Below are 27,972 nucleotides of genomic sequence, written 5' to 3'. Positions count from 1 at the left end.
GTCATGTCGTTAGAATCAGAGGAATCTAATTCCGACCCAGATGATTCAGATTTCACACCAGATTTCAGAACAATGGTAATGAACTGGCCTCGGTTCCCGTTACACATTTAAAGAAATTTATAAGAAACGTATGAAAATTTGCGACTTCTTTTCAAGAAAGTAAACTCTCAAGCATCCACAGAACTACCAAGAACATCGGTTATTTGTGAATGAGAATTGATAAGTTTTTTGGGAACCCTAAGGACAAAAACTACGAAAATATTGTTCATCGTCGAGGTTGTACTATGAATTTGAAAGGGCATTTCCTGTTTTCCCACTATTTTCCTGAAAATCTTGGAATAGTTAGCGAATAATAGAATGAAAGAAATGAAACGGCGATACCAAATCAAATGGAGCATAGCGATGATGGCGGACTACTGCTGCATGTTAAAACGGGATATGCACACAGCCGAATGTCCAGACAACTCAACTTTCAGGCAAAAACGCGAAGATTTCGCTCAAAAAATCTGAGTAATTTTTTTTAACTAGGATTCCAATTTTTTGCAGTATAAAAAAATAAAATATCAAACAATCTACCTACTAAAATTATATAAAATCAAAAGGTTTAATATTGTAGACCTGTGTTATTAATGGCTAAATGGTTGAGTTCATGTCCAGTTTTCTATATTTGAAATGTTGACTTAATGAATGGGACACTTGATAATATTTTAGATATGACTTTAACATAGCTTAAGTTGTTTATTTATAATTTATTAGTCCTTTCCTTACAAACTCACCCTTAGGCGTTCGAACAACAGCTGAAATGAATGGGACACTTGATAATATTTTAGATATGACTTTAACATAGCTTAAGTTGTTTATTTATAATTTATTAGTCCTTTCCTTACAAACTCACCCTTAGGCGTTCGAACAACAGCTGAAAACGATTCTGGAGGAAAAGAACCGAACGACCCTCGAAATCGACGACGAAGTTACCGAAAAATCGACCCTCCTCCAGATCAAAGAAAACCTGGGCCTGTACAAGCAACCGGCGGTGTGGAAACCGATCGCCCTGCTCATTCTCATCTTCGTTTTCCAACAATTGTCAGGCGCTTACGTCATCATCTTCTACGCGGTCGACATCTTCAGGGAAATCGGCGGCAATTTCAAGAACCGAATTGACGATTTCGCAGCGTTGGTCATCCTGGGCACCATCAGATTCGTCATGTCGTTGGTGTGCGCGGTCATTTCGAAAAACTTTGGTCGAAGAGCCCTGATGTTTTCGTCCGCCTCGGGGATGATCGTCACCAGCTTGTCCGCCGCCATTTCCTTGTATTTTCCCACCCGCGGCAATTTAACGTTGTATTTAACATTGGGATACGTCTGCTTCAGTTCGTTTGGGTATCTGGTCATCCCTTGGACCTTAATCGGTGAATTATTGCCGCTCAAGGTCAGAGCGAAAGTGGGTGGCGCGATGGTTTCGATCGCTTACGTCCTGATGTTCGCGGTGGTAAAAATTTTCCCGTTTTTGTTGGACGCTGTCGCGCTGCAGCACTTGTTTTTCGTTTTGGCCGGTTTAAACGTTGTAGGACTCGTCTTCCTTTATTTATGTTTGCCCGAAACTCTCGGGAAAACCTTCGAGGAAATCGCCGAGTGGTTCGATTGAAAGCGGGATAACTAATAATAACTTTGCTGTCCATGTAAATACATGTTACGCAACAATAAATGTGTAATTCCACATAGTTAATCAGGAATTGGGACCCTTTTTTAACATACCTATTGAGTATCCCTCGTTAATGCTATTGAATAACACCATATCCAGGTATAGCAGAGAGTCGTCAAAATAACGTCACCAAATGACGTCAGCAGGTCGTGAATTTGACCTACTAATGTCACAGACCAATGATGTCATTAAGTGAAGTAAGTAAAGCAAATTACATTACAGAGAACATCTTTGCCGGTTGCGTAAAATGGGGACTTACAGTTAATGAATAAAGATGTGTCCTTTAAAAAAAAAATGGAAGTGTAAGATTCAGGGTCTGCCATTCGATTTCACGAAAATTATTTTTTATTTTGACTTACCCTGTATAAGCAATTCGAAGTAACTTGAAGACACGTATAGACTGTACTAATTTTAAAAAATTGTTAGCATAATAAAATTACAGCCCTGCCAGAAACACATTTTTGACGAGAGAATGGCCATAAATCCGAAAACACTCAGTATAGACCATCACAACTGTACATTGGGTGATTGAGTATAAATGGGAGTATCTATTATTTTCCACAAATTTATGACTGACCCTTTGCATTTAAAAATGATTATAAATTGTTTCTTTTAATCTCATCTATACCTTTTCTATTTAACATTTTTCTCAAAAGCAAATAATAAATCAGATGTATTACTTTGACAATTTAAATAGAAGAATTTAATAATAGGCTAAATTAATTATTAAGTTTAAAGTGCATATCTGGAATTAATTAAGTCGTTTTATATTAATATTTAGGCAATCGCATAAATGCCTTCGTTCGTAATTCGACACACTGACAACTGACACCATTTTTAATACATTTATTGAGTATCCCTCGTTAACGATATTAATAACATCACAACTAATAACTGGGCAACCGTATATGCGTGTTCGTTCGAAAACGATTTGAGTAATTCGATAAAACTGAATTACGACTGGAGACCTTTATTAAAAAAATATTTATTGAGTATCTCTCGCCAAGGCTGAATAATATTATAAATAATTACTAGGGAACCGCCTTCGTTTGAAAACGGTTTGTGTGGTTCAACTGACGGAATTACGAATCGAAACCATTTTGAGTATTCCTTGTTAACGATTTTGAATAAGAGTATAATAAGTAGGCAACCGTATATACATCTTCATTTGAAATCTGTTACCGTTCCCACGTAAGCGCCGTGTGTCAATTTATTTTCATATTAGGGTAATTTAAATAGTTATTTGAGGTGATTTCTTAATCCCAATAGTTTCTGTTGCTAATAAATTAAAAAGGGAGCAATGGCATTTTGGGTAAGGTCAACCGCCCGGTAGTTCAAACGTCCCGAACATCGGGCATCAGTTGTCAAAAATATTCATTCCGTGAATCAATGTACTAGGAACAATAAATTTCGTGTTGTGTTTGGAAAAATTGTGCAATTTTGTATAGAAAGCGGTTAGAATAGGACCGAAAATTGTTTGACGAGCCGGCGTCGTGGATACCGAATTTGAAAATTAAGGTATGGTGCTATTTTTAAGTGAAACTTTGCATGCCAGCATCCGATCGTTGCGAGCGGCGTTTTTTTGAGGAATATCTGTCGGTATGCGCGTACATTTATCCTTTCATTTTTTATTAATTTATCGGATTTTCATTATACATAATCTGCTTGTATTGGTTGAATTGGGTTATCGTAATTCGCTACGAGCAAGGAAGCTAATCAGGTTTTCCAGCAGCAGTCGAACGGTATTTCACGTATAGTTAAGTACGTGCAAAACTGTTTTGAATTCAGTTAATTATAATATTAATGTCATGCACGCAATGGAATAGAAAAATGAGCATAGTTTTTATAAAAACATGGTTGTTTTTCGTTAACATTTGAAAATATGTATATTTTGTAGGATGGCAACATTTTGAATTATGTTTGTGTCGTGGAAATTTAACATGGTATTATTTTTCATTTCTTTTTGAATTCCCTGATTATGAATTAGTTTTTTGTAGCATAAAAATCGATATACAATTTCTAGGTAAAATGTATACGAGTTACATTTATTGGTTGGTCACAACTTACGTGTACGAGCACATTGTTATTATTCAGCGTTAAAGGCGATAAAAATTTTAACTAAATTTAAATCGACGTGCAATAATTGTGCCCCCTTCAAAGTCAAATAGTTCATTGCAATGACATAACCACGATAACTTTGTTCACTTTTGTGTAAACATCATAATAATTTTATCTTTGTTTGTACGTAGTGAATATTTTTTTATGATTCAAAAAGTATAGTTTTGCCTTATTTTTTCAAAGATTAGAAAGAATTTTCAGTCATTTTCATGCTATCCCGTATAATTGATGAAGTTATCGAATATTGATAACATTTTTGAGATGTATAGGTTGAATCATTAAGTGTTGAAGCTGGGTGACCCTACAATTTAAACAAAAATACTTGTCGAGTCACTGATATTATACAGAATGCTTGTCAATAAGTGTCCTATATTTTAAAGGGTCATTTTTAACAAAAAAAAATCATCTAAATCTTTTCTTGCAAGGATCTCGCTTCAGAGATTAATATTGCTTTACATTTTGTTTTCAAATTTAGTACACATCTTTTTTGGTGCTGAATATTACAGGGATATCGCTAGGGGGAAAAATAAGAATATTTTTATCAGAGTAAAGGCAAAAAGCAGAAACATGTCACAGAATATAATTTTTTTTATTTGACAGGTGAGAAAAACATTTGTTAGTATAGTTTTTAAATATTTTTTAAATTAATTTTGGTATACGTCTTTGATTTCAGCAGCAAGCATGTAATAGTATGTTTGTCCGGACTGAGAAGGTGATTTTTTATAGCAACGGTTATTAAATTTTTTCAATTGGAAATTACTTTTGTTTAAAAGTTTTTTTGAATTTTGTGTATAGGTTAAGTAAATAAATACCTGTCAGAATTATTTTTTTAGTTCTAAAAGAATTGTATGCTTCTAGTGGTTTTAAGTTGTATATGTCAAATTGCAAAATAAAAATAGAAATGGAGACTGGGGCTGACAATGTTATACATTTGCAGATGATACGGCCTTAATTTATATATAAAAAAAGTTAAGTGTTGGCAAATATAGCAAATAATGACTTATTACAACTCGCTATTAAATAACAAATTAAAAACAAACATTGAAAAAAATAAACACGTTTTATTTAAACGAAAAAATAAAAACTTTACCTTTAAGATAAATGCTGTTCTTTGGAAAGAGTTGATAAAATATTTAGGGTTTATGCTTGACGAGGAGCTAAATTGGAATGCTCACATTAGTTGTATAAACAACAAAAATAAGTTGCAACGTTATACAGATGTAACTAAGTGAAATTGCAAGATATAAAATTTATTATAATGCGTGTTTCTTGTCGGTTATAAGAAATCTTATTGCAGTCTTAGGGACATGTAATAAAACACTTTAATAAAACAAAAATAATACAAAATAAAATCCTTAAAACTGTATTTAATTTAGAGTACAAAACGCACATAAAATAATACAAGAATCAAACTAAAAGCAACACTAAAATAACCCATATTGATGAAATACACTCACACAACTTAAGAAGTCACACACTGACATACAGTTACGGAATGCCAGATGAAATAAAGAATTGAAAAATCCAATAAGCGCGGCCCCAAATACGTACGACCTACTGCCTAACATTGTCAAAAATCAGACTTCTTATAATATTTTTGGAAAAAGTTAAAAAATATTTAGGCAATGTAATAATACATTTAATTAAATTCTTGCTCGAAATGCTTTCGGTGGCAGTGCTTAGCGCATGGTTTAGAAAGTTACCTTAATTCATGTCTACGTAGTATAATAGAGTATTACAATATAATTATAAAAAAAAGATTATTAAGTGACAAAACCACAAAACAGCCAATCAAAATCCGACTTAAGTGCTTTCATAAAGCCAGACTCTTCGCTGGGTCACTTCACAAATAATACTAGTCGAAAATAAACGTTCTATAACACCTAAAACCTAATATGCGAGAGTCTAGACCACTTCTAGATAAGGGCGCCGACCTATGTTAAGATTACATGACGAAAAAATCTTGATATTTTTGTTTTGTATCTAAAATAAGTTTTTGACATTTTTTTAATTAAAATTAATGTTATTTTTTGAAAAAATCCCTCTCGATAATTTGAAGCGAATTCGAAAAATTATTAAGTAAGAATTATCTCTTTGGCGTTTCCTTTTCTTCGAACTTCGACTACTCTGTATACTAAGAACGAAGCCTTTTTGACGTGTTGTTTGATGATTTTTTTTTAAAGCTGGAAGAAATATCCAGCACATTAAAAAAAAAAGTTTCTTCAAATATTAATAAGAAAATATATTGAAACGATTATTTTAAGTTAAACTTTATATGGTCCGTGTCCAAAATAATATACGCTTAGTGTGTCTTAAAAAAACAGAACTGTGTATTTAACTTTTAATCATAAATCTTTCCATTGTAAGAGTATGGAATACCGCGTACATGCAACCCGTCTCTAGTCACTCGGTTTGTTTTTTATCGTGCAAAAAATCATCCGATATTTCGCGCCTGCTTGATAAGCGGCGCGTTGCTCACGGCTCTGTCATCTGTTCGACGACGCGTTTCTGCCGCGCCAGCATCACGTGGCTACGTCACCGACGGTACGTGTATGCGTGCGTGCAGGTTCCGATAATAGCGGTTCTGGTGGTACCCAGCGGCAGTCGACCGAGCGAAAGCGACGAGGTGGCACGGGCGTGTTGCTTTTGAAAATCTTTCGACTTGACGTGCGTGGTAGTACTGACTACGTGTCGCGTTTGCGAAAGTTTTTTTTTTTTTCACTCGGCGCGTCCGGATACGTTTTTTTCCCGGAGTAAGTGTGCGGTCGACTTACCCATAATCGTTCATTAATTCATGAAAGTTTATTGATTTATCGTGCCTCTAATATTTTCATCCTTCAGGAAAGTTGGCATTTAATCAGTAGGTAACGCATATATAGCTAAGGGGCCATGTCCAGGTTTTCCGTGACAATTTCTAGCTTTCCACAGTACAAGAAATAAAATTTCCAACTAAATAGTAAAAAATATGGAATTATTGAAATACTTGTACATAAAATTTGGTAATAACTGTTTGCAGGCTTGTTTAACAATTGTCCATTTAATGGTGAAAATGTATACGTAATGAGTATTAGTCTGGGCTATTTAAAAAATTGTTACAATTCATCAGTTTGGAAATATTTTATAACCTAAAGCGTCATTTCGCTTATCTTTATTAGGAATACCCCGGCTCCTAAACTCCTAAAAACCATGTTAAGTATATATATTTTTAGTTGTGATGCGCCTGCGGTTGCACACTTCAGTTTTTGGTTTCGGTTTCTTATTTATTCGGTATTTTTAATATTCTGCTGCCGCCACTATCTTAACCTTAACCTATATTTGTTTCCTCTTCTTTTTTACACTGGGCCCTGAGTCTGTGTTACAAATTTGTGTCGTTTATCCCATTTTTTGAGTAAACAAAATTTTAATTGTTTGGTTCGAATAGTTCGCCCAAACCCGGGGAATCGTTAACAATAATAAGCCACCGTACGTGTAAATAATTACGGAAAATAACCCAGGTGTGTTAATAATTAAGTTAATTGAACGAAGAAAGCGGTCCGACTGACCTTCGAAAAACGAATTTTACCGAGAAACCTATCAGAAACCTAAAGTACCGATGGTCTTTAAAATACCGTTTACGTTTTTGCCATTTTAGCATGTATTATAGATTGGCTCCAGTATTGGTATAGAGGTGTGCCGCTGATTTTTAGGCAGGGTTTACCTGCATCTCACTTCAATTCGGTAGCTAGAAGGTCATTCGGTAGCATGTTCATTAGTTATTAAAAATACGTAATTAATTACTACGGCCACTTGAAACTCGATTTTACATCGATTGTCGTTTGTGTCGACAATTTAATTTTCGTTTTTCTAAGACGCAGTTACGATGTATTCATTATACTTAAATTCAAAATTATATTGTAAGTTTCATATAGTCATTAATTATTATTGTTATTCCTAAAAAGCGCAAACGTAACACGCAACCACGACATTGTTATTGTTTATAGTATACTTTTTACTTAGCGTTAATGAAAGCGCTTTATTAGTTTTTCTAAATTTTCATAGAATTAAGTACTTTTGATGGGCTAATGACCCTGGCAGTCCTGCCCAACGTTTTACTTACGGAAGGTAATGTGGCAATAAAGCGATTGTTACCACCGTAATATAATAACCATGAACTCTGTAGTTATCGCATAGTGGATATTATATTATAATTTTAGTTTGAAAATTATTTGTCTTTAACAAATTCTGCTAATCGCTTGCGAGTTAGTACTACATTGTATTCGTATTTCGCATTTATTTCGTAAACATCTTTTGGGGATCGTTTGTTTGGTTTCGGTTTGCATATTGGGCGACTTGGATTGGCCAGCATATATTAACACTAATTGGTTGTTAGCAAATTGTGAGAAACGATCAATAATATCAGTAAAAGCTCTTTCAAGTTTAATGAACCGTTAGGAGAATAATATCTTTAGCTGTTGGTTCTGGTTCATTGTGTTACATATTTGTTACGCGTTACTGTGCCCACTTAAGATAACCAAAACTGAGATTAGGTAACAAATTATTTTACGAAACAAGAACTATTTTTCATTTTCATGTGTCGTCTGGATATAATGCCTTTGGTTTGATAGACAGCTAATCCTTATTGCTATCATTATACAGGGTTATTCACGGGTCCTGTTAGACGTTTATGGAAAATGACTTACGGTAAAAACCTGAAACGTTGATTACCAATGTAACCGAATACGAGCTACCTATGTAAACTATTATTATAGACTCGTAACTTATATCAACTTTCGTTTTTTTGATGGAACACCCTGTATGTTGTTACATTTTTAGATGCTGCGAAACATTCAGCAAGTTTTTAACGTGTAACGTACGTACGTGTAACGTACACCATCTCTATCTTAAATATCTACGCGATAAGTTAAGTCTCATAGTATATTATGATAAAGCAATTTAATCGGGAACCGCAACGCAAAGTTCAAGTGTCAAGCTGTATGGTGTGGTGTTTGTTGTCAAATTTTTTCAAAAGTATTTTTTATTTCCAACAATGTTCAAGGTGGGTATGTTACATAAAAAAGTTCCAGAATGTTTCGCGGAATCCAAAAATGTAATAATATACAGGGTGTTCAATTTAAAAAAACGAAAGTTGATATACGTTACCGAGTATACCTGGCAACACCGCATGGTCAAAAATATTAGGGTAGTATGAGGTAGCTCATGTTCGCTTACATAAGCAACCAACCAACCGTTATACTTTGTAAGGCACAAAACAACATATTACTCACATCCGCTAATAATACTATAGGAAAGACATAAAAAAAAGGCTTTGTCCCCAGGCACTTCTGAAACAACCCAGCAGCAAACATGTCGGCGAAGGCCATCAGAGAGGCGACCGGTAAAAATCTGATAAACAAATACCTAGGCGGCAACACCGCGGCCGCGCAATGCAGGTTCGCGTCCGTCGACCCAGACACCAGGTTTTCCGAACTGGTCAGCAACAATCCGTGGTTGAAGACCGAGAAGCTGGTGGTGAAACCCGACCAGCTGATCAAGAGGAGGGGCAAATTAGGTAAGGTTTCCCCGCATTTCGCGGAAAAACGGTGAGAACTGGCAGCACTACATTTCCAAAATGATTCCGTCGAAATTTCGAAATTTTTGTTTCCGCTTTCGACCTTTGAACGGTTATTCCCGAAAACAAATAGGGGGATTTGATTTTGCGATATCGATAATGACTGGTGTCAATCAGATTGATTAACGATCTGCCATATATTTTAAGCAGGTCGGCAAATCTCGTACGAATTCATTTCCTCGTATTGATAAGGCACATTTGATTGTTGTCGACAAGTTTGTGTTATAAGTAATAAAAAAGACGCACATTCGAAACGATGATTGATTCCTTTTGATGTTTATAATAAAAAGTAGGCAACCAGATAATCAAGCTGATTCTGTACCGTAGTTTAATTAATAACAATATTGTTTAAACCTTAAACGATGCCAATGTGCATACATAAAATCGTTTTTCTACTCCCGTCTGTAAAATACCTAATTACACACCGATCTAGTGTGCGGGAAGCCTCACTTTACCACGTCAGTTTCGTTTCTTACGAATCCGAGCCACTTCGGACATTTCCGGGATTCTACCGCACGGATTTAGGAGCAATCGGATGTTATGGTATATATTTCCTACGCTTTGAATTTTGACGTTTGTCAATTCTGACGGTCATGTCAGTGAATGTATTTGTGCTGTTTTGCGAAAATGTACCCCAAAAACTAACGGTCTGAACACTGGAACACTAAGAAGAATTGTTCTTATTTCTGTTCCTGACTGATATTTTGTGCGTGTTTAGTCAAATAGTGTTTCAATTGTTCCAATTTCACTTCAGTATGAAATTTAGAGGAAAAGGTACAGTCACAGAACAAGCAATTGTTTACTTCTGTAATTGTTCTGCGTACTGCAGGTTCTCTGAACAAATTATATTTTTTATACCATGTAAATGAAGATGAAGTTGTTGTTCTTCGTGGTGGAGCCTGCATAATTTCAATGTACTAAACACAAGACTAACCAAACTTACCAAAAACTCGAAATACAACTAAAACTAAAATCGCGTTTTTATTGGGTACGAGCTGTATGCATCGTTTTGCCAATCTCCCCTTTTCTGTAAAGGTCCATATGCAATCTACAAATGAACTGAAAACCGTACCTGCTGATTTTCCTGATTTCCTAATGCAACAAAAACGTCCACATAAAAAACTAAAGAAAACTAACCAGTACATCTTTTAATAAGAATCATTGTTATTTACAAAACTGTTGAGTTTGCGATAACCATTATTTTATCTTTCTATTATTCAAAGTTGCCTAAAACTTTTAAGATGCTGTGCGCCATCTGGTGTACTAAGAATTAACAAATATAATTTTTTTATGATGATATATTACTGCCAAATATTGAAGCTTTAACTTGTTTTTGGCGCACCTTGTATGTTGAGTTTATATAGAACATATAAAAAATGTCGCCTCAATAATATGAAGTTCAAAAATGAATGAAAATCAAAATTTTGTCACGGCGTTAAATAAGTACCGAGGATTCATTGCATAATTTTCGGACACATGGTAGGTATAATATAATATAATAGGTTTATATTATGCAGCGGCGTTTACTATAATAAGTTCTAATTTAGTTCGCACGTCGGATGAAAATTATTAATTCCAGTGGCGTCCGGTAATACATTTTACAAAAAAATAAATAAAATAAAAAAATGTTTTTCTATCCATGAAATGATTAGGCGTGGTTTTAGAAAGGAGTTTGTATTTTCCTCTCGAAAAAAGAATGATCTGGTAATTTTTTTTAAGCATCAGTAGGCATTTTTTGAAAAATATAGTTTTTATATTTTGAGTCTCCGCGCTTAGGAAAAGAAAACATTTCCTGGTGCGTCTATACAAATTAAAATCACTCCCGATAATCACTTGACGAAATTTCGTCGCGTCCTTTAATAACGCCCTGTAGAAGCGCGCGAGAGGGTTCAACGTCAAAAGTTGAACGTAATGCTGACGTGTGGAATTTTAAACGTTGTCGACATTTGAATTTTTAATTCATTAGACGCGTATTAGCGTGGAAGTCACTTATGGGAAGAATATTGTTCGGCGCCACGCGTTTCTATAGGTTTCTATCTCCAAAATCTCCGTTTTTTGGGGTCACGGTCGTTTTAAAATAGCTTATTTGTACCCGCGCTTCCTATTAAGGACGGCGAATCGATGAAAATATGACATTTTCGCGTGTGATCCCCCGAGGATTATCCTATATTCTTAAACCATTAAAAATTTTCTCTCGTATATTTGAAAAAAAAAAGGTAGTGACGTCATAGGACAGTAAATAAATAAGAAAAGTCTGACGTAATGATGTATACAGTGTGTTTCATACTAAGATGATGGCCCTTAAGGCTATGATACATGGATTAATTTAAGAAAAAAAGTTTCGTCAATATTGTGCCGCAATCGCTTAATTTTTGATACACGGGGTTGTTGAAATTAAAAATAAGAATGGTTTCTTGTCATTTTCATTGAAACTGTTTTAGATATTTTGTTGAAATTAGGTAGAGGCCCGAAATCCATAGAAAAATAAAATTATTCTTCTGCTGGTGGTGGCGTCCGGGTAACCATGATACTGAATAGTTTTATGGAGAAAACGGTACCCCTCCGTTTTTTTCAAAAATAAATTACATTTTTAAAATTGCGGTTCGTTTCTTAATAAACATGATCATTTAACTTTGTGTCATCCAGTGAAAAAATTAAAAAGCAGTAAAAATCCTATCTGTTCGTTGGAATTAAATTAAAATCTAAATAATCGTAATTTTGGCAGAGTGAATTTAAAAAAAAAAAGATTGTGTTTTTCAAGTTCATACAGTCCATTTAAGACGATGATTTTTAGGTTGAAATATGGTACGTTGCTGGAATCGCTCCTAGCCCCTTTTTAAAATCATTTTAGTTTTCACTAAAAAACTTTTTCCAAGTCGGTTTGAATCAGAATGAGGGAAAACTGTTTTCTTAAAATTATCCAAGGAATCACATCCCGCATATGTAAAGTATTCTTTTTCTTTTGTCAAATAGGTTATATGCAGTTATAGTGTTAAACTTTTATAAATATATATAAAATGCAACATGTCCCTCTCCTACGGTAATGTGTATTTATTTATTGCTAAATTAAAATTTGACCGTATTTCTCACATTTATTTCTGATTTTCTGAAAAATTGGCAAACCTGCATGCGTGCAAAATACGTTTTGAAGTGAAAATTAATAAGAACTAAAAGTTTAGATTTTCACGAAATTATATATTATGACATGACAATTGTTTCGACAACACCGTGTCATAATATATAATTTCGTGAAAATCTGAACTTTTAGTTCTTATTTATTTTGATAAATGGATTTTCATCAAGTAGAAGCCACCTCAGTTCAATTCATTTTGAAGTGAGCAACTCAACACATGTATTTAAAACATATGTGTATGGCGTGATATTTTTTTTAGAGTTGTGGCAAAAACGTAACCTAATTTTTTAGCCGTAACATTGTCCGTTAAATTCTGTACGCCTTACTGATAAATGTTCACTATACGCATTTCCACGCAGCGAAAGAGCTAAACGTCAAGAGTTAAAGGTCGTTAATGTCGCCTTCCACAGAACTAGGTATTAGGAACTTTTCCATACCAACTTGAAAAATGTTAAATATCACCATCTACACGAAGAGGACAGCTCAACAGATCAGTTTGAGAAATAAAAGAAAATGTAAAATGATAAACAAACGAACTGAATTGAACTGCATCGAAATCAAACTTATTGGTAGGCACTTACTTTTCTATATAAAATATTCCCAGTCTTGTTTCTTCGTCGCCATTCTTGGCCATGTCGCCGAAGACTACCCTGGATTTTGAACGTGCCGCACTTTTTTTAAGCAAAACTACCGATATTGTTTTTAATCACGGACGCGTCCAGAACGAGATATACTTTCTCAAAATTGACACACGGACAATGATTTGGCAATGTTGCCAAAAAACAGCCCGAATTTCGGTGTCGACGTCACAAGCCAAGTCATACGTTTTCGCTTTTGTGCGTTTGTTTGTTTACGTGCGCGTCAGATTTGGCATTACTACTTGGCATTGGCTGCGATCGAATCATTTTTTTCGTTTCCCACAGGGTCACTATTCTTGAATTTTAGAAAATGGAAATGTGGGCATATCGCCAAAAATGAAAAAATCTTATTAAAAAACATTTATTATCCATAAATGATAGATATGGTTAAAGGACATGTTAAAAAAAATCTTTTATTGTTATTATTATTTTTATTCCAAGATTGAGTTATAATATTTATTGCAGACATTTTAAAAGTCAAATATCAGACATTTTAATATAATAATAATAATAATAATAATAATAATAATAATAATCTTAGCCTAAAAAGAAATAAATAAGCAAAACAAGACTATTGAGTTTTGAGAGGTGAAAATGATATACGTTTTTTTCAATCAATTTACTCTCCAAATCATATATTATGGAGGATGGGATAAAATTACCGATATTCATTGGTGGAATTGTTGTAGAATCCTTTCCCGCCGATTTATTTTTGTTCCCCGATTCTAAGAATAAGGGAAAATTTTCTTTTTTCAAGAATAGCAGATCGTTTTTTTAAATAGATGACCGAACATTTGGAGATAATTTGTTCTAAAACCACATTATTTTTATGTAAAATACGCATATCAACTAACACGTATTTTACGAGATATGAAAAAGCTGAAAAACCAAAAAGGTCCTTAATTCGCAAAGATAGAGAATGAATTTTTAAAAAATCCATTTTTTTAATATATTTTTTTGGGAAAAATACTGATTAGTTCCGCGACGCCACTGGAAATAATAATTTAAGTCTAAATGTGACTAGATTGGCCCATATCGTAAACACCATTTTCAAATTTACATAAAATGACATAGAAGCGTATTAAGACATATATGAAATATCAGGTTTTTTTTTGGCAGCCTGTATGTCCCCAAATCCTTTCCGAACTTAATTTCTACCCTAATATCACTGAAAAAATCACCCCCTAAAATTTGACCTCGTACTTCAAGTTTTGCATTGGCATTTCCGTAAATTAATTTTCAAAAGTGATTTGTTTGGTGCTCTTTCTGGTATCATTTGTGTAAGTGTTTTAATAGCAAAGTTCAATTTTAAATTGTACACACAAGCCGAAAGAAATATGTAAATCTTCAAATAACACTTAAGTGATCAAAACATAAGGTTATTGTGCTTAATCCAGCAGAATTTTTATTCGGCAAATCAGTTTACTCTGTGTATTACAAAAATTGTCACATCAGTAATACAGTGTTGAATTATCCTTCATTCTTTGAAAGTTGTGACGCAGCAAGTAAAAATATCGATAAGATGGCAATAAAAATTGTGAACATGAAAGAAAAGGCAGAAAAAGCTACTGCAAAGTATTTTTCAGTAGGCGATTTCGTATATCATAAGACAAGTGAACGAATAATTTCCAAATTAGATCGTAAATCTCGCGGTCCATTTGAAATTACTGCAGTTTTTAAAAAATGGCCGTTGTCAAGATATTAGACACAGCTGTAACTGCGTTTTTCGAATTTACTTATCAGCTTATTCGTGTGCCCGATGAACCTGAAAATGAGTAACAGAATGAGCCTGTGTCTGCGAATTCTTAAAAGAAATAGTTCCTGGCAAAACTAAGTAAAAATAATTTCGGCTTATTTATTTTTTTATTAGTTATCTGGAGCATTGCAGCATTTTGGTGGTTTGTTTGGTGAAGGCCAAGCAAGGATTGGTGGCATTGATTTCTGTTATTTTACTTAACAGTTACTGGAGATGTGTCGATTGCTTGGTTGGTTTATATGAAGGTAAACGGTGAGACTAGATGTGGCGTGTGTCGCCAAAGGTGTATAGATGTTCCAGTAAACAGTGTTTTATGGTGGCGGAACCAAATTGCAGTGTTCTTGATAACTGATACTTTCATAGGTTTGCCAAATGATATTACAATGCAAGTTGCAAGTAAACTGATTTTGGTTTCCTAGTAGAGGTATTTTCTTAAGCTCCGATACTTTATTTTTGATATGCTATTTTGTAGTTGTTCTAGCGGGTCGCTTTAATAATGAATTAAGCGATTAGATTATCCATTTCTTTTAAGCACTGTGTTGTGCATTCTTTTAATATGTCGTATGTCGTTTCGTTCACCATCAGAACCCGCCCACCGGGTATCTATCTCTATTTTATTATTTCGATTATTTCTTGCACGTGATGAATGCACGTGTCTCGTTTCAGGACTGATCGCGGTAAACAAAACGCTAGATGACGTTCAGAAATGGATAGCGGAACGGATGAACAAGGACCAGAAGATCGGACAGGCGTCTGGCAAGCTGCGTAACTTCATCATCGAACCGTTCGTTCCGCATAGGGAAGATGAGGAAATGTACGTTTGTATCTATTCGCATCGTCACGCGGATACCATACTGTTTTATCATCAAGGTAAGTAACAATTAAAGTAACAATTGAACCTCTGTAAAGTTTCATTTCAGTTGTAGATTTGTGTACACTTTTATCAGATATTCCCTTAATAATTATTACTAAATGCTACTTACGATCGCCACCAATTTCCTGTAATCACCACTGAGCTTGCTTTAATTAAATAAATAATGATAGGAGAGAACAGGATTTATTTTTAAATATTCTGTTAGATCGACAAAATAATATCAAAGTTCAAACACATTAAAAATATGTATAATCAAAACAAAACTCACAACATTTTTTTCATGCAATACAACATCTTAAACAGTTTTTTTTTGTAAAAAAACAGTCTGAATAAATCTTTGATCAAATTTGACAATAAATTAATATAACAGTATATTGTGTTTCAATATCTCTTTTTACTTTTTACAATATAGTTCAAAGAAATAAACAGATCTTATAGATAGTAGTAGTAGGTAGAACAATCCCAGAACACAAATTTAACATCCAAAATTTAAATTGTAAAAAAAAATATTTTTCAATAAGCAAGTTTCAAAATAGGTACACTTTTAGGTTCTTATAAGTGCTCTTTCGCATTTAGTCCAATCCTGAAAATGAACAATCTTTAGCCAAGTTCCTTTTTTGGAAATTGCTAACTTAAAAAAAGAAATTTTATTGGTTTTCTTATGGACTTCTAATATAACATCCCTCGTCTCATAGTACAGTATATTTTTCTATTTCCTCAGTTCGAGATAAAAAATTCCCTTAATTTCTCCCAAAAGTTCCTTGAATTATTTTATATTACCGCTATAATTACCATTATAAATATGTCAGCTTTATGACAGGCCATTTAGGCCCAGAGCTGTGTAATGTTCATCCGTTCGATTCTATCTCTTCCACGGCTTGTTTCCATTTTCTTCTTGGTTTACCACACTTCTTCCTCTAGTTTCCTCTAAATTTGCGGCTAATTACCATGAGCGTGTACACTAAATTACCATTATTCGTCCTTTAGGCGGTGTGGATATCGGGGACGTAGATAGCAAAGCGCTGAAGCTGGATATCCCTGTGGGGGAGACGCTGAGCGCGAAAGACATTACCGAAAAATTGTTGGGGCACGTCGCGCCCGCCAAAAAACAAATGGTGGCCAACTTCGTAGATAACTTGTACCGGCTCTACGTCGACCTCTACTTCACCTACTTGGAAATAAACCCGCTGGTCGTCACCGACCAGGAAATTTACATATTGGACCTGGCAGCCAAGCTCGACTCGACCGCTGACTTTATCTGCAGGCCCAAGTGGGGGGAAATAGACTACCCCCCGCCGTTCGGCAGAGACGCCTACCCCGGTAAGATATATCGAAGATTCGTCAGAACTATATATTTATATATATATTTTTTTCTATTTAGATTTCGTTTATATTGTGAAATATATAAAAAATATATTTTTATTTATTTTTATATGTGGATGTTAAATAACCGAAAAAAATGGTAGGAAAAAAATTAGTTTGTAAAATTGGCGATATTGAAAATAAAGTAAATAATATTAAAGAAGAATTATGAACAAAAGACTTGCGTAAGCATTTTACAAATACGTATAACGGTATATTGGCAAAAAAGCAGTACATAAAAATACATTTTCGTGGTTTCTCCATATAATTAATTTGTTTTTGAAATACGTTTTAAATTCAGCAAAATGGCGGCATAGCCAAATCCACAAAGTTGCCCTACACATTATTTAATAATATACATTTTTTGTCAAAATTTTCATATGCTTTAGGGAACCAATGTAGTGATGTCTTATACAAATTCATTGACAAGGTAAACACAGATATGGATTTTTGCGAAAACTTTATGTAATAAAGCACTACAGTCAAGTTTCAGACATTTTTTGGTATTTCACTATCCCCAAATAGATCAAATAAAATAATATCGGTAAAAATTTTTTAGAACTTAGTCATCCTAACCATTGGCATATAATATAATAATATTTATTGAACTGACGAGTTGGAGACATTACATTACTATTTACAATTATATCACAGATTAGCAAAAGTTTGCCCATTAACGTTGTTTAAACAATTAAAGCTTGTTGCCTTATTTTCAAGGTTATTCTATAGAACGTTTATTATTATTTTCTGGTTTATTCCAAATAAATTAAATCAAAACCGTGTTAATACCATGATTTATTTTGGGTTTATAATAGTTGGGTTTTAACATAAATCTAATCACTGATTTGATACACAGTTGTTTAAAAGTAAGCAGATTGCTCTCATCAAAAGGTGAGTTAGTCGGGTATCGTTTTTTTTTAAATACATTGTTTTGATAATTCATTTTTGAGCCACCTGCAACCCCAGAACATGGTACATTATTGACTCTATTGGTTAAAAATATACCATTTTTAGTCCCTCCAAAGATAACTTATTACGTAATTCGTAGAATTTATATATTAGTTTTCTGATTTTGCTAGTTACAGATATTTAAAAACATCTTATTAAAATGTTCAATATTCCCTAGACGATAAAAAAATGGTACCTAGATCTCACTTTATTTAGGAAATTTAAAAAATCTCTTTGAATTATATTTCTTATTGCGGCAGTTTCTAACTGACGCACAAACATGTTCTGATTTTTGTTCATTATTAATTTTCTAGTGGAGCTTTCAAAACATCTTCGAAAGTAAACCAACACAGACTTTAATAATTCTCAAAAATCTACTACATCATTGCGGCTTGGTTCTCTATCATTAGGAGTCAATGTCATTTCAATAACACTGTATGTATCACATTTGACATTTAAGACTGCACGTTTCGCCCACAGAGGAGGCTTACATAGCCGACCTGGATTCGAAATCCGGGGCCAGTCTGAAACTGACGATCCTCAATCGCAAGGGCCGTATATGGACGATGGTCGCCGGTGGGGGCGCTTCCGTCATATACAGCGACACGATCTGCGACTTAGGAGGCACCAGCGAATTAGCAAATTACGGTGAATATTCGGGCGCCCCGTCGGAACAACAGACCTACGAATACGCGAAAACCATACTGTCGCTGATGACGCACGAGAAACACACGCAGGGCAAAGTGTTGATCATCGGCGGAGGCATCGCGAACTTTACCAACGTCGCGGCCACCTTTAGGGGAATCATCACCGCGCTGATCGAGTTCAAGGATCGACTGATCGATCACAACATCAAGATATTCGTCAGAAGGGCCGGTCCCAACTACCAGGAAGGTTTGCGAAGGATGCGAGAGGTGGGCCAAACCCTCGGCCTGCCGTTGTACGTGTTCGGCCCCGAAACGCACATGACTTCGATATGCGGCATGGCGCTCGGCACCCGGCCTATTCCGCAGGAGAATAACGTCGAATTCGCTACCGCCAACTTCCTGCTGCCGTCCGGGGACAAGCAGCCCATCAAGAAGAAGCCGGAGGCGTCCGCGACATCCTCCGAGACGTTGAAATCGGCACCAGTAGTGCGGAGGGACCGGGTGAGTGCGGGTCGAAGGCGCGAAGGGGGCGGGGCTTTGTTCGTCGCTTGTACTAACGCGAGCGCGCGCGGTGGTGGTTGTGCGTGAGATTCGTTTGATTTCTTCGGGGCGGTACGTTCTTGGTTCTCTCTTTTTCACCACTCTTTTATCGGTAACGCCTCTTATTGGTGGTTTGATTATGTCTCTCTCGCTCTTAATTCTTGATCTCTCTCAGATTAATTTTTCCATATTCGCGACTAAGTTTAATTACACGTTTTCCGCGCTTATATTGGTGGTATTATGCTTGTGCGATGGTTGCGCGCGTAAGTTAGATTAGTAACTTAGCAAGACATTTTTGGTCTCTGTCTACTGTTTTCTTTTTAAATAAGGAAAGAAAATTTTGGCACCATGCGTGGAACAGTAACAAGCATAATACGTGGGGCGTGAAACATGTGAACGCAATTAATTGAAATATGACTACCAGAACGGCGCCAGTACGGGACAGAGACTTATTTATGTCGCAGAGTTTTTATGATTTATAGACTAATTTTTATTTTGTTTCTGCTGTAGTAGCTACTGATCGATCATTGTCATTTAGGTTCTGGCGTTGATTTTCCTTCTATATTTGCGCTCATACGTTTTACCACACCCTTACACGTAGAAGTAAATATCAAAATTTTCCATTTCGAAATTGTGATTTTGTTGTGATTTTTTCAAGGAACCAAACCAGATCGAAATCAAACCACAAGTCTCTTGTCAGGTAAACACTCCACATATCAAATTAACTTTCAAATGGTGTGTGCGAACGCAGTACACATAAAATGCGATTCAAAACTTCGAATCCAACGGAATCTTTTACGATTGGATGTTTAAGGGGCTTACGGACACTTCAGCATTTTTGAGAACAATTTCGAGTAAATTCAGAAAAAAATCAAAAAGTGGTATAATGATTTTTTAAAATGTATAAAATATAGTTAAGTTTTGAGATATCCCTAAAGAAAATTCAACATGCCGTGCCTAGGTACCAGCCGCTTTCCTATTCTATGCGTCCCTGTCCTAAGATAGTCCTGGATGGTTACTCAAGCTTAGTGAACTGAGCTTCTGGTACTTGTAACCAGCCGCGGCCTGGTGAGACTCGGGGATGAGATGTAAAAAGCCATTTATTCACCTCATTCTTCAACACACCCGTTCAAAAAACGGCGTTACCGCGGCATCCCGAGTCAATCCGTCGGCCATTTTATCCTCAATATTCATATGAGGGGGTACCCACACAAGATTGGCTGAATTTGATTTTGTCAGTTATGTCAATGTAAAATATAGAGATGTGCTTGTCCTTGTATCTCCTGTTCAGGTTCTCGTGAGAACATAATATCGCCTAAATCTCTGCTTGAAATAGACAGAAGAGGCACATATACTAGCTGACTGCTGACGTACTGATCAGCCCCTGAGGCACAACAACATTTTCAGCCGTACAAAGTCTTCTAGAGTTCCACGTTCTGTGTGGTACATAAAAGCATAAGGTAGCTTCAATCCTATCTCTCCAGTTATTGGTGCCGCTCTGTCCCCGGGTTCCAATTTTACAAAATCTACAACCTTAAGACCATTCTCAGGTCCACAATAAGGAGTTCAAGTCTTAGGGATGGAGAGGGGGCTCCAAAGACGCAGTTGGTGACGTTTTTACCATTATTCAGCCCAACCTTTGCACCTTTTGTTGACGGGTATATCCAAAACCACTTAAAAAAAAAAGAAAAAAATAAAATGCTTCTTGAGAATACGTAAGGCCTTTAAAATAATTTTTTCAAAGAAAATATTGTGAAATTAACCGCATGCCGAATATACTGTGCGCACCAGTTACGTCAGCATAAAATTTTTGCGCGCGCAGGGCGACTCGTCTGCGTCCCCTCTCTTCACCGCGAACACGAAAGCGATCGTATGGGGCATGCAGAACAGGGCCATACAATCGATGCTCGACTTTGACTTTGTATGCCGCAGGCAAGAGCCCAGCGTGGTGGCCATGATTTATCCGTTCACCGGCGATCACAAGCAGGTAAGTCTCTGTCAACCTAGACTTCCACCCCATTAACAAAAATTCACCACAGATGTCGCTATATCTATTATAAATGTATGTCTTCCCAGAAAAATAAGGGTGGCAAATTAAATCGAATTTTTACCATTCGACTTGTAGATGGCGGTGTTAGTCTGGGTCTATTTACTCTATGTTGACGCTAACGCCGCCACTTTTGCCGATAGAAATTCTATTGGGGCCACAAGGAGATACTGATACCGGTCTACAAGAAAATGGGCGACGCGATGTCTAAACATCCGGACGCGGATGTGCTCGTGAACTTTGCCAGTCTCAGGTCGGCGTACCAAAGCACCATAGACACGATGGAGTACCCGCAGATTAGGACTATCGCTATCATTGCCGAAGGCATACCCGAAAACATGACCAGAAAGCTCATCAAGCTGGCCGACGAGAAAAAAGTGACCATCATCGGTCCCGCGACGGTGGGCGGTCTGAAGCCGGGCTGTTTTAAAATCGGCAACACCGGAGGCATGATGGACAACATTTTGCACTCGAAACTCTACCGTCCGGGCAGCGTCGCCTACGTGTCCAAATCGGGAGGCATGTCCAACGAGCTCAATAACATCGTATCGAAAGCGACCGACGGCGTGTACGAGGGCGTGGCCATTGGAGGAGATAGGTACCCCGGTACGACCTTTATGGATCACATTAAGAGATATCAGGTGAGAGATGTTTAGTTTGACTTCAGCTTCTAAGCAATGCTAAATTTAGCAAGGGCTTTTTTTATTTATACGAGGGTTGCTATTTATATTTCAGGCCTAATACTGAAAAAACATTTTTTTTTTTGGAAAAAATGTCCATAAAAACCATTTTACATTTTTGCATACTTTTACACCATATAGGTATTAGAAAATATAGTGGACCCTCGTACAGCAAAAAATGATGTGTCTCGTCTTCCTACGGATGAGAATGATGCCTCTAAATTTCAACCGCTATTTTCTTTCTAAACTGCGACTGTTAGCACGCTTAACTCATTTTCTCAGAACGTTTAATGCGATCTGGGCATATTTTGAGAAAAAAACTGCCTAAAAAATGCTACTGAAACTTATGGAATTGGCAAACGACGGCCATGTTGGTTGTTGAACGTCGTTTGCTGAATACGTAGAAGATTTGGCTGCATAAACTTTTATTCTTGGCAATTTTTCAAAAATGTACAGGGTGCGCCGTAAATTAAAAAAAAAACTGAACTGACTGTGTTTCAGATATCAGTTCCTTTTACATGGCAATAAAGCTCGCATACACAGCTAAAACTTTTCTATTTAAGGTTTTCACCTATTGTACAGGGTGTTCGCGATATTCTGTGCAAATATTAAAAAACGTAATAGGTGCATCTACCGACTTCAGATTTGGCAGAGAAGTAGAAGTTCAGACCCACATTAAAGTCGAGCGCAATTAAGTACCGCAAAGTATTTTTTTTTAATTTTTGATTTTTTTTGTAATTTAGGCTTCCAGAAAAACATGTTTTTCCCCATAACCATTCACCCGATCGGCAAAATTGTTTGACTGGCAGACGCGGTGGATCCAGTGCTCTAACATTTATTTTAAGCATTTTTTCGTTTATATACAGGGTTTTTAAATTATAGTCAAAAAACTAAAAAACTTTGAAAATTGATCTTTTCCCGAGTAAATTATTAACCGTAAATCAAAAATCGTAAAAAATATGGCTAATGGGTTCAAACAGTGTCATAGCCCGCATCAAGAGCAACAATTTTTGTATTTGCGGTTTTCGTCTATCACCCTGCTCGAAAAATTTTGAAAAAATCCATATGAAAATCACTATTATTATGACGCACTGCATGGTTTCAGATAAATCTTATTTTCTCAAAAACGATTCACTATTTTAGAAAAATTCTTGGGTTGGGGCCATAACCTCCATTTCCGGATTTTTTTCAAATATGTACAGGGTATGTCGATTATGGTTAAAAACAATCTAAAAGACCCTGAAAATTGGCGTTTTAGTGGATATATTATTAGCCGTAATTGAAAAACTATAAAACATGGGATAATTTGGTTTAAATAGTCTCGAATATTGTGTGGAGAGAAAGAGTTTCAAGTTTTGTCTATCATACAGGAGGCGCGAGATACCTGGAATAATATTATTGGAAATCGTTATTACTTGCACAGTTTTTTTTATTTATCAAAGTTTGTTGTGACTGGGAACTTTGGCGATAAGTAAAAAACGATTTATACAGGGTGTATGCACAATAAAATTACATCGATTTTGCGAAAGTTCCATAGTGGTCCGCAGGAGCACGGTAGAAAAACTATGCATCCGTTTACCACAAGAAACCGCGAAGCTAGTTCTTTTTGAAATAAAAAGCTGCTTCGCGCTACACGCTGCGGACTTGCCCCGCCCACCAACGATTTTTCGAAAGCAATCTTTACTAAAAATTTTGATTTTTGATATATCTCTAGGGAACGATGTGAGGTAAATTCGTCATATATTTTCTATTATTTGATTTCTTCCACTTAAAACCAAGATTTTTTACGTATTTTCTTCTTTTTTTTGCATACATGCTTGTTTTGTTCTTTAAGTAATCTGTAATTTTTGTTTTTACCTCTTTTTGCTTTTGAGACATTCTGCAGGTAAATGATTCATTCATCCATAGCTCGTTATTCCTCTTTTCTTAATATTTATGATTGTTGTGTGGCTACCTTGGGTTGCATTTGAAGCTCTTTCAATTAATTATCAAGGATTCAAATTTTAGCTTGATCTTTTTCCAATTGCAAAAAAGTTGATGATATCCTCGCGGCATCTTGCAAAAGTTTATAAAGAGTCACGACAAATCAGTGTCATATTTATACAATATATTCTTACTAACCAAAACCGGCATTGACTGTTATAAAGAAATGACATAGATTAAACAAAAATTACTACAAAATGACGTCATTCCAGAAAGGTACATACATAAGTAGTAGTCCTCGTATGTTAAAAGAAACGCCTGTCTTTGGTTAGTTTTATAGTAAGGTTGATTGAACTACCATTACTGTAGACCGATTGCACGGTTTTTCTTTTCTAGGCCGACGAGAACATAAAAATGGTCATATTGCTAGGCGAGGTGGGCGGCACCGAGGAGTACGAGGTGTGTAGGGCGTTAAAATCGGGCGAGCTCACCAAACCGCTGGTCGCTTGGTGCATAGGTACATGCGCGAGCATGTTCACGGCCGAAGTTCAGTTCGGACACGCTGGGTCTTGCGCCAATTCAGCCAGCGAGACGGCGACCGCCAAAAACAAAGCTCTGAAAGAAGCTGGCGCGCATGTTCCCGAATCGTTCGATTATCTAGGTTAGTTTTATTGTCTGTCCCTTAGAGGCGGACGTTGACGTTATCGAGTTGCAGGTGACATAATCAAAAACGTCTACGACGCGCTGGTCAAGCAAAAGGTGATCGTACCCGCGGCCGAAGTGCCCCCGCCCACAGTGCCCATGGACTACAACTGGGCGAGGGAGTTGGGACTAATCCGTAAACCTGCCAGTTTTATGACGTCGATATGCGACGAGCGTGGACAAGAGCTGATTTATGCGGGTTAGTAGGTTGCCATTTCGCCATATACGCGCTATACGGCTCGAAATATTGTGGCCAAAATACAATATTTTCATATATTTTATTTTTGGGACCTGTAAAGTACTATTACGGTAACGTTTTAAAATTTATTTAACACTGCACAAAGTGTTAAAAATATCAAAGTTGTGTTTTTTTATGGAACCCCCTGTATATTATCGCATTTTACGATACCTAAACTGTAGGAATTTTTAAATAATTCCAATTTTGCCAAAATGTAACCTAATTTTACTTTCTCAAATACATAAGAACTATTTGAGGTATGTAAGTGAAACATAGACCATATTTTCTTAATTATAAAAGGTTTACCATGTTATCTAATATTTGTTAACTTGCGGGGAATTTTAAGTAATCCTTTGCGTTTTAGTGAAAACGCCAAATTATGGTTTTTGATGAAATTTAAATCAATGTTTATTGCATCTACTTGTATTTGGGGATCTTATTTAATGCCGCTCCATCTGACATCGACTTGCACACTTATTGTCGGTTGTCAAAATCTTTTCCACAATGTTCTTGCCGCTGTGAAATCTGTGTTTCTAAAGTATTCTCGAAATACTTATTTGATTAATGTTTGTTTTTTTTTATATCTGATTTTAACGAATATTTGGATTTACTGTAATTCCGCCAACCACTTTTCTTTTCTTGTAAACTGGTTCAGTACTCTCTTAAAAACGCCTGTACTGTACTTTAAGCTTAAACAGAAGAGGGTAAACAATTTTGATGGTATTCTTAGAGGATAAAAACTCTCATACAAATTATATAGCAGTTCATTTTTACTTCGCTCATCCATACAGTCCACAAAAGTATAACTCTGATTTGTAAATGAGATAAAATCGAGAAACAACAAAACTTTTATTTAGAAAAAACCCAATGACCCCAAAAACAGTTGTGTCGCGTATTTTGCAAAAACTTGAAGAGTTAGTTAGCTATGGGACATTTTAACATCATTCGATGGGTAATTGAAAAGTACAGTTTCTGGTAAGTTAAAAAATATGGCTTTCCATTTAAATTAATTAAACTATAGCCAGTTAAAATTGTTTTCAGGTTTGGATAAATTTTTTGCCACCCTGTATTAGTTTTTTATTATTAATATATAAAATACACTCGAAAGTAAATAACTATTTCGATAAAATATAATTAAAATAGTATTAGTTGCGGACGACATTCAATCTTTCGCAACCCCCTAAAACGAACAGCCAGTCCCAGACATATCTCATCCTGATACATTTATTTCTACATTAATGTAGCAAATTTACAAATTTGTAAATAGAAAAATGTTCGGTCTGTGTTGCTTCCTTTCTTTGGTAGTTGTTAACTGATCTAAGTTGGAGAGGGAGTTTATTGTAAGTTGTGACCGCGTTATAGCTAAAACATATGCAAAAAAATATACAAAATTAGCAAAGAAAATTTCAAAATAGAGAGATGTTCAGTCTGTGTTGTCAAAAATATTTGGCTTAAGTTTTCTTTGAAAGTGGTTGATTGATCTAAGTTGGAGAGGGAGTTTATTGTAAGTCTTGATCGCGTTATATTTAAAACATATGCAAAGAAATATAGCAAATTAGCAAAGAAAATGTCAAAATAAAAAAATGTTCAGTCTGTGTTGTCAAAAAAATTGGCTTAAGTTTTCTTTGAAATTTGTTGATTGATCTAAGTTGTAGAGAGAGTTTATTATCAGTCTTGATTGCGTTATAGCTAAAGCAGCGTTTAAATTGGGTTGATTTATGAGTATTAACTGAATGAATATGTGAACTGCCTACAAAGTTCTCAAACAGTTATATTGACATTTAGATTTGGTTAAAACTGCTATTTAAACCGTTTATCTCGCAGAAATATCAAACTTCAGAGGATCTGAGACAGGCATTTTGAGCGCACTGAAGGCTGATTTTGCCCCTTTAAAGTGAGGCAGGTCTGTGGACTGCATTACAATATGAAATATTGGACAGTCTTATATGTTACCACTATATGGTTAACGATTACGCCCACCTCTTTAGGTATGCCCATATCGGACGTGCTCAAGAAGGACGTCGGTATCGGGGGCGTCATCTCGCTCTTGTGGTTCCAACGTTGTTTGCCGCCCTACGTCTGCAAGTTCTTCGAGATGTGCCTGATGGTGACGGCGGATCACGGACCCGCGGTATCCGGGGCGCACAACACGATAGTGTGCGCACGCGCAGGCAAGGACCTCGTCAGCAGTCTCGTGTCCGGGTTACTCACCATCGGCGACAGGTTCGGCGGAGCGTTGGACGGCTCGGCAAAACAGTTTAGCGAAGCATACGACACTGGTATGCACCCCGCGGAGTTCGTCAACCACATGCGCAACAAAGGCGAACTGATTATGGGCATCGGCCATCGGGTCAAGTCGATCAACAACCCGGACAAGCGGGTCGAAATTATCAAGGAGTACGTGTTGGCGAACTTTCCGGGCTCGCCGCTTCTCCAGTACGCGCTCGAAGTCGAGAAAATCACAACGAGTAAGAAACCTAACCTCATTCTGAACGTGGACGGCGTCATCGCGTGCTCGTTCGTCGACATGCTGCGCAATTGCGGCAGCTTTACCAGCGAGGAGGCGCAAGAGTACATCAACATAGGCGCGATCAACTCGCTGTTCGTTTTGGGCAGAACGATCGGCTTTATCGGTCATTTCATGGACCAGAAGAGGCTGAAGCAGGGTCTGTACCGTCATCCGTGGGACGACATATCGTACGTGCTCCCAGAGCAATACAACAATTAGATGTTAGAATCGGGGTTTGGCGGACTAGCGGGCTGCGTAGGGGGAGGAGCATTCTGCATTTTCGTGTTAAGGTTTAAGCTCAAAACGGTTTTTAAATAATCAACGAAGATTTCGCTGTCGGACAGATTAGGAAATGTATATGTGTACCATAAATGTCGAGAGGTTATTTATATTTTTGTATATGTTTTTAATGCACAGTAGACGTGGTTTTAAAGAGAAAAAAAAATCTTGAATATTTAATGCGCTCAAACGGAGCTTTGGGCGTTCCTTTAAGCGGCACTTTTTTATTGTTTTGATCATTTTACGACTAATAAAAATGCTGAGGATG

General features: G+C 36.2%; 2 protein-coding genes across 4 annotated transcripts in view; both read left to right on the top strand.

Moving 5' to 3' along the window:
* LOC132706488 (uncharacterized) overlaps positions 1-1,713 on the top strand; it is a 36,037-nt gene extending 34,324 nt beyond the window's left edge. Inside the window, exon 12 of the mRNA XM_060677842.1 lies at positions 902-1,713. Within this exon, the coding sequence (XP_060533825.1) occupies positions 902-1,645 (744 nt within the window). The 3' untranslated portion in view covers positions 1,646-1,713. The remainder of the gene's footprint in view (positions 1-901) is intronic.
* Positions 1,714-2,892: 1,179 nt separating this feature from the next.
* Positions 2,893-27,972, top strand: LOC132706256 (ATP-citrate synthase). Of its 3 annotated transcripts, none has more exons than XM_060677478.1 (11): positions 2,893-3,220; positions 9,136-9,368; positions 15,622-15,825; positions 16,817-17,149; positions 18,620-19,287; positions 19,985-20,026; positions 21,149-21,313; positions 21,517-22,014; positions 24,373-24,637; positions 24,692-24,877; positions 26,905-27,972. In XM_060677478.1, exons 2-11 carry the CDS (start codon positions 9,164-9,166, stop codon positions 27,642-27,644), a joined length of 3,306 nt encoding a protein of 1,101 aa, XP_060533461.1. In that variant the 5' UTR covers positions 2,893-3,220; positions 9,136-9,163; the 3' UTR covers positions 27,645-27,972. The 3 variants fall into 3 exon arrangements, with proteins under 3 accessions (XP_060533461.1, XP_060533463.1, XP_060533462.1); XM_060677479.1 differs by lacking the exon at positions 2,893-3,220 and adding an exon at positions 6,411-6,573; XM_060677480.1 differs by lacking the exon at positions 19,985-20,026.

The sequence above is a fragment of the Cylas formicarius genome, unplaced genomic scaffold (assembly GCF_029955315.1).
Source record: "Cylas formicarius isolate icCylForm1 unplaced genomic scaffold, icCylForm1.1 PGA_scaffold_8__14_contigs__length_24414737, whole genome shotgun sequence".
Lineage (NCBI taxonomy): Eukaryota > Metazoa > Arthropoda > Insecta > Coleoptera > Brentidae > Cylas > Cylas formicarius.
This window is presented reverse-complemented; position numbering and strand designations above follow the sequence as displayed.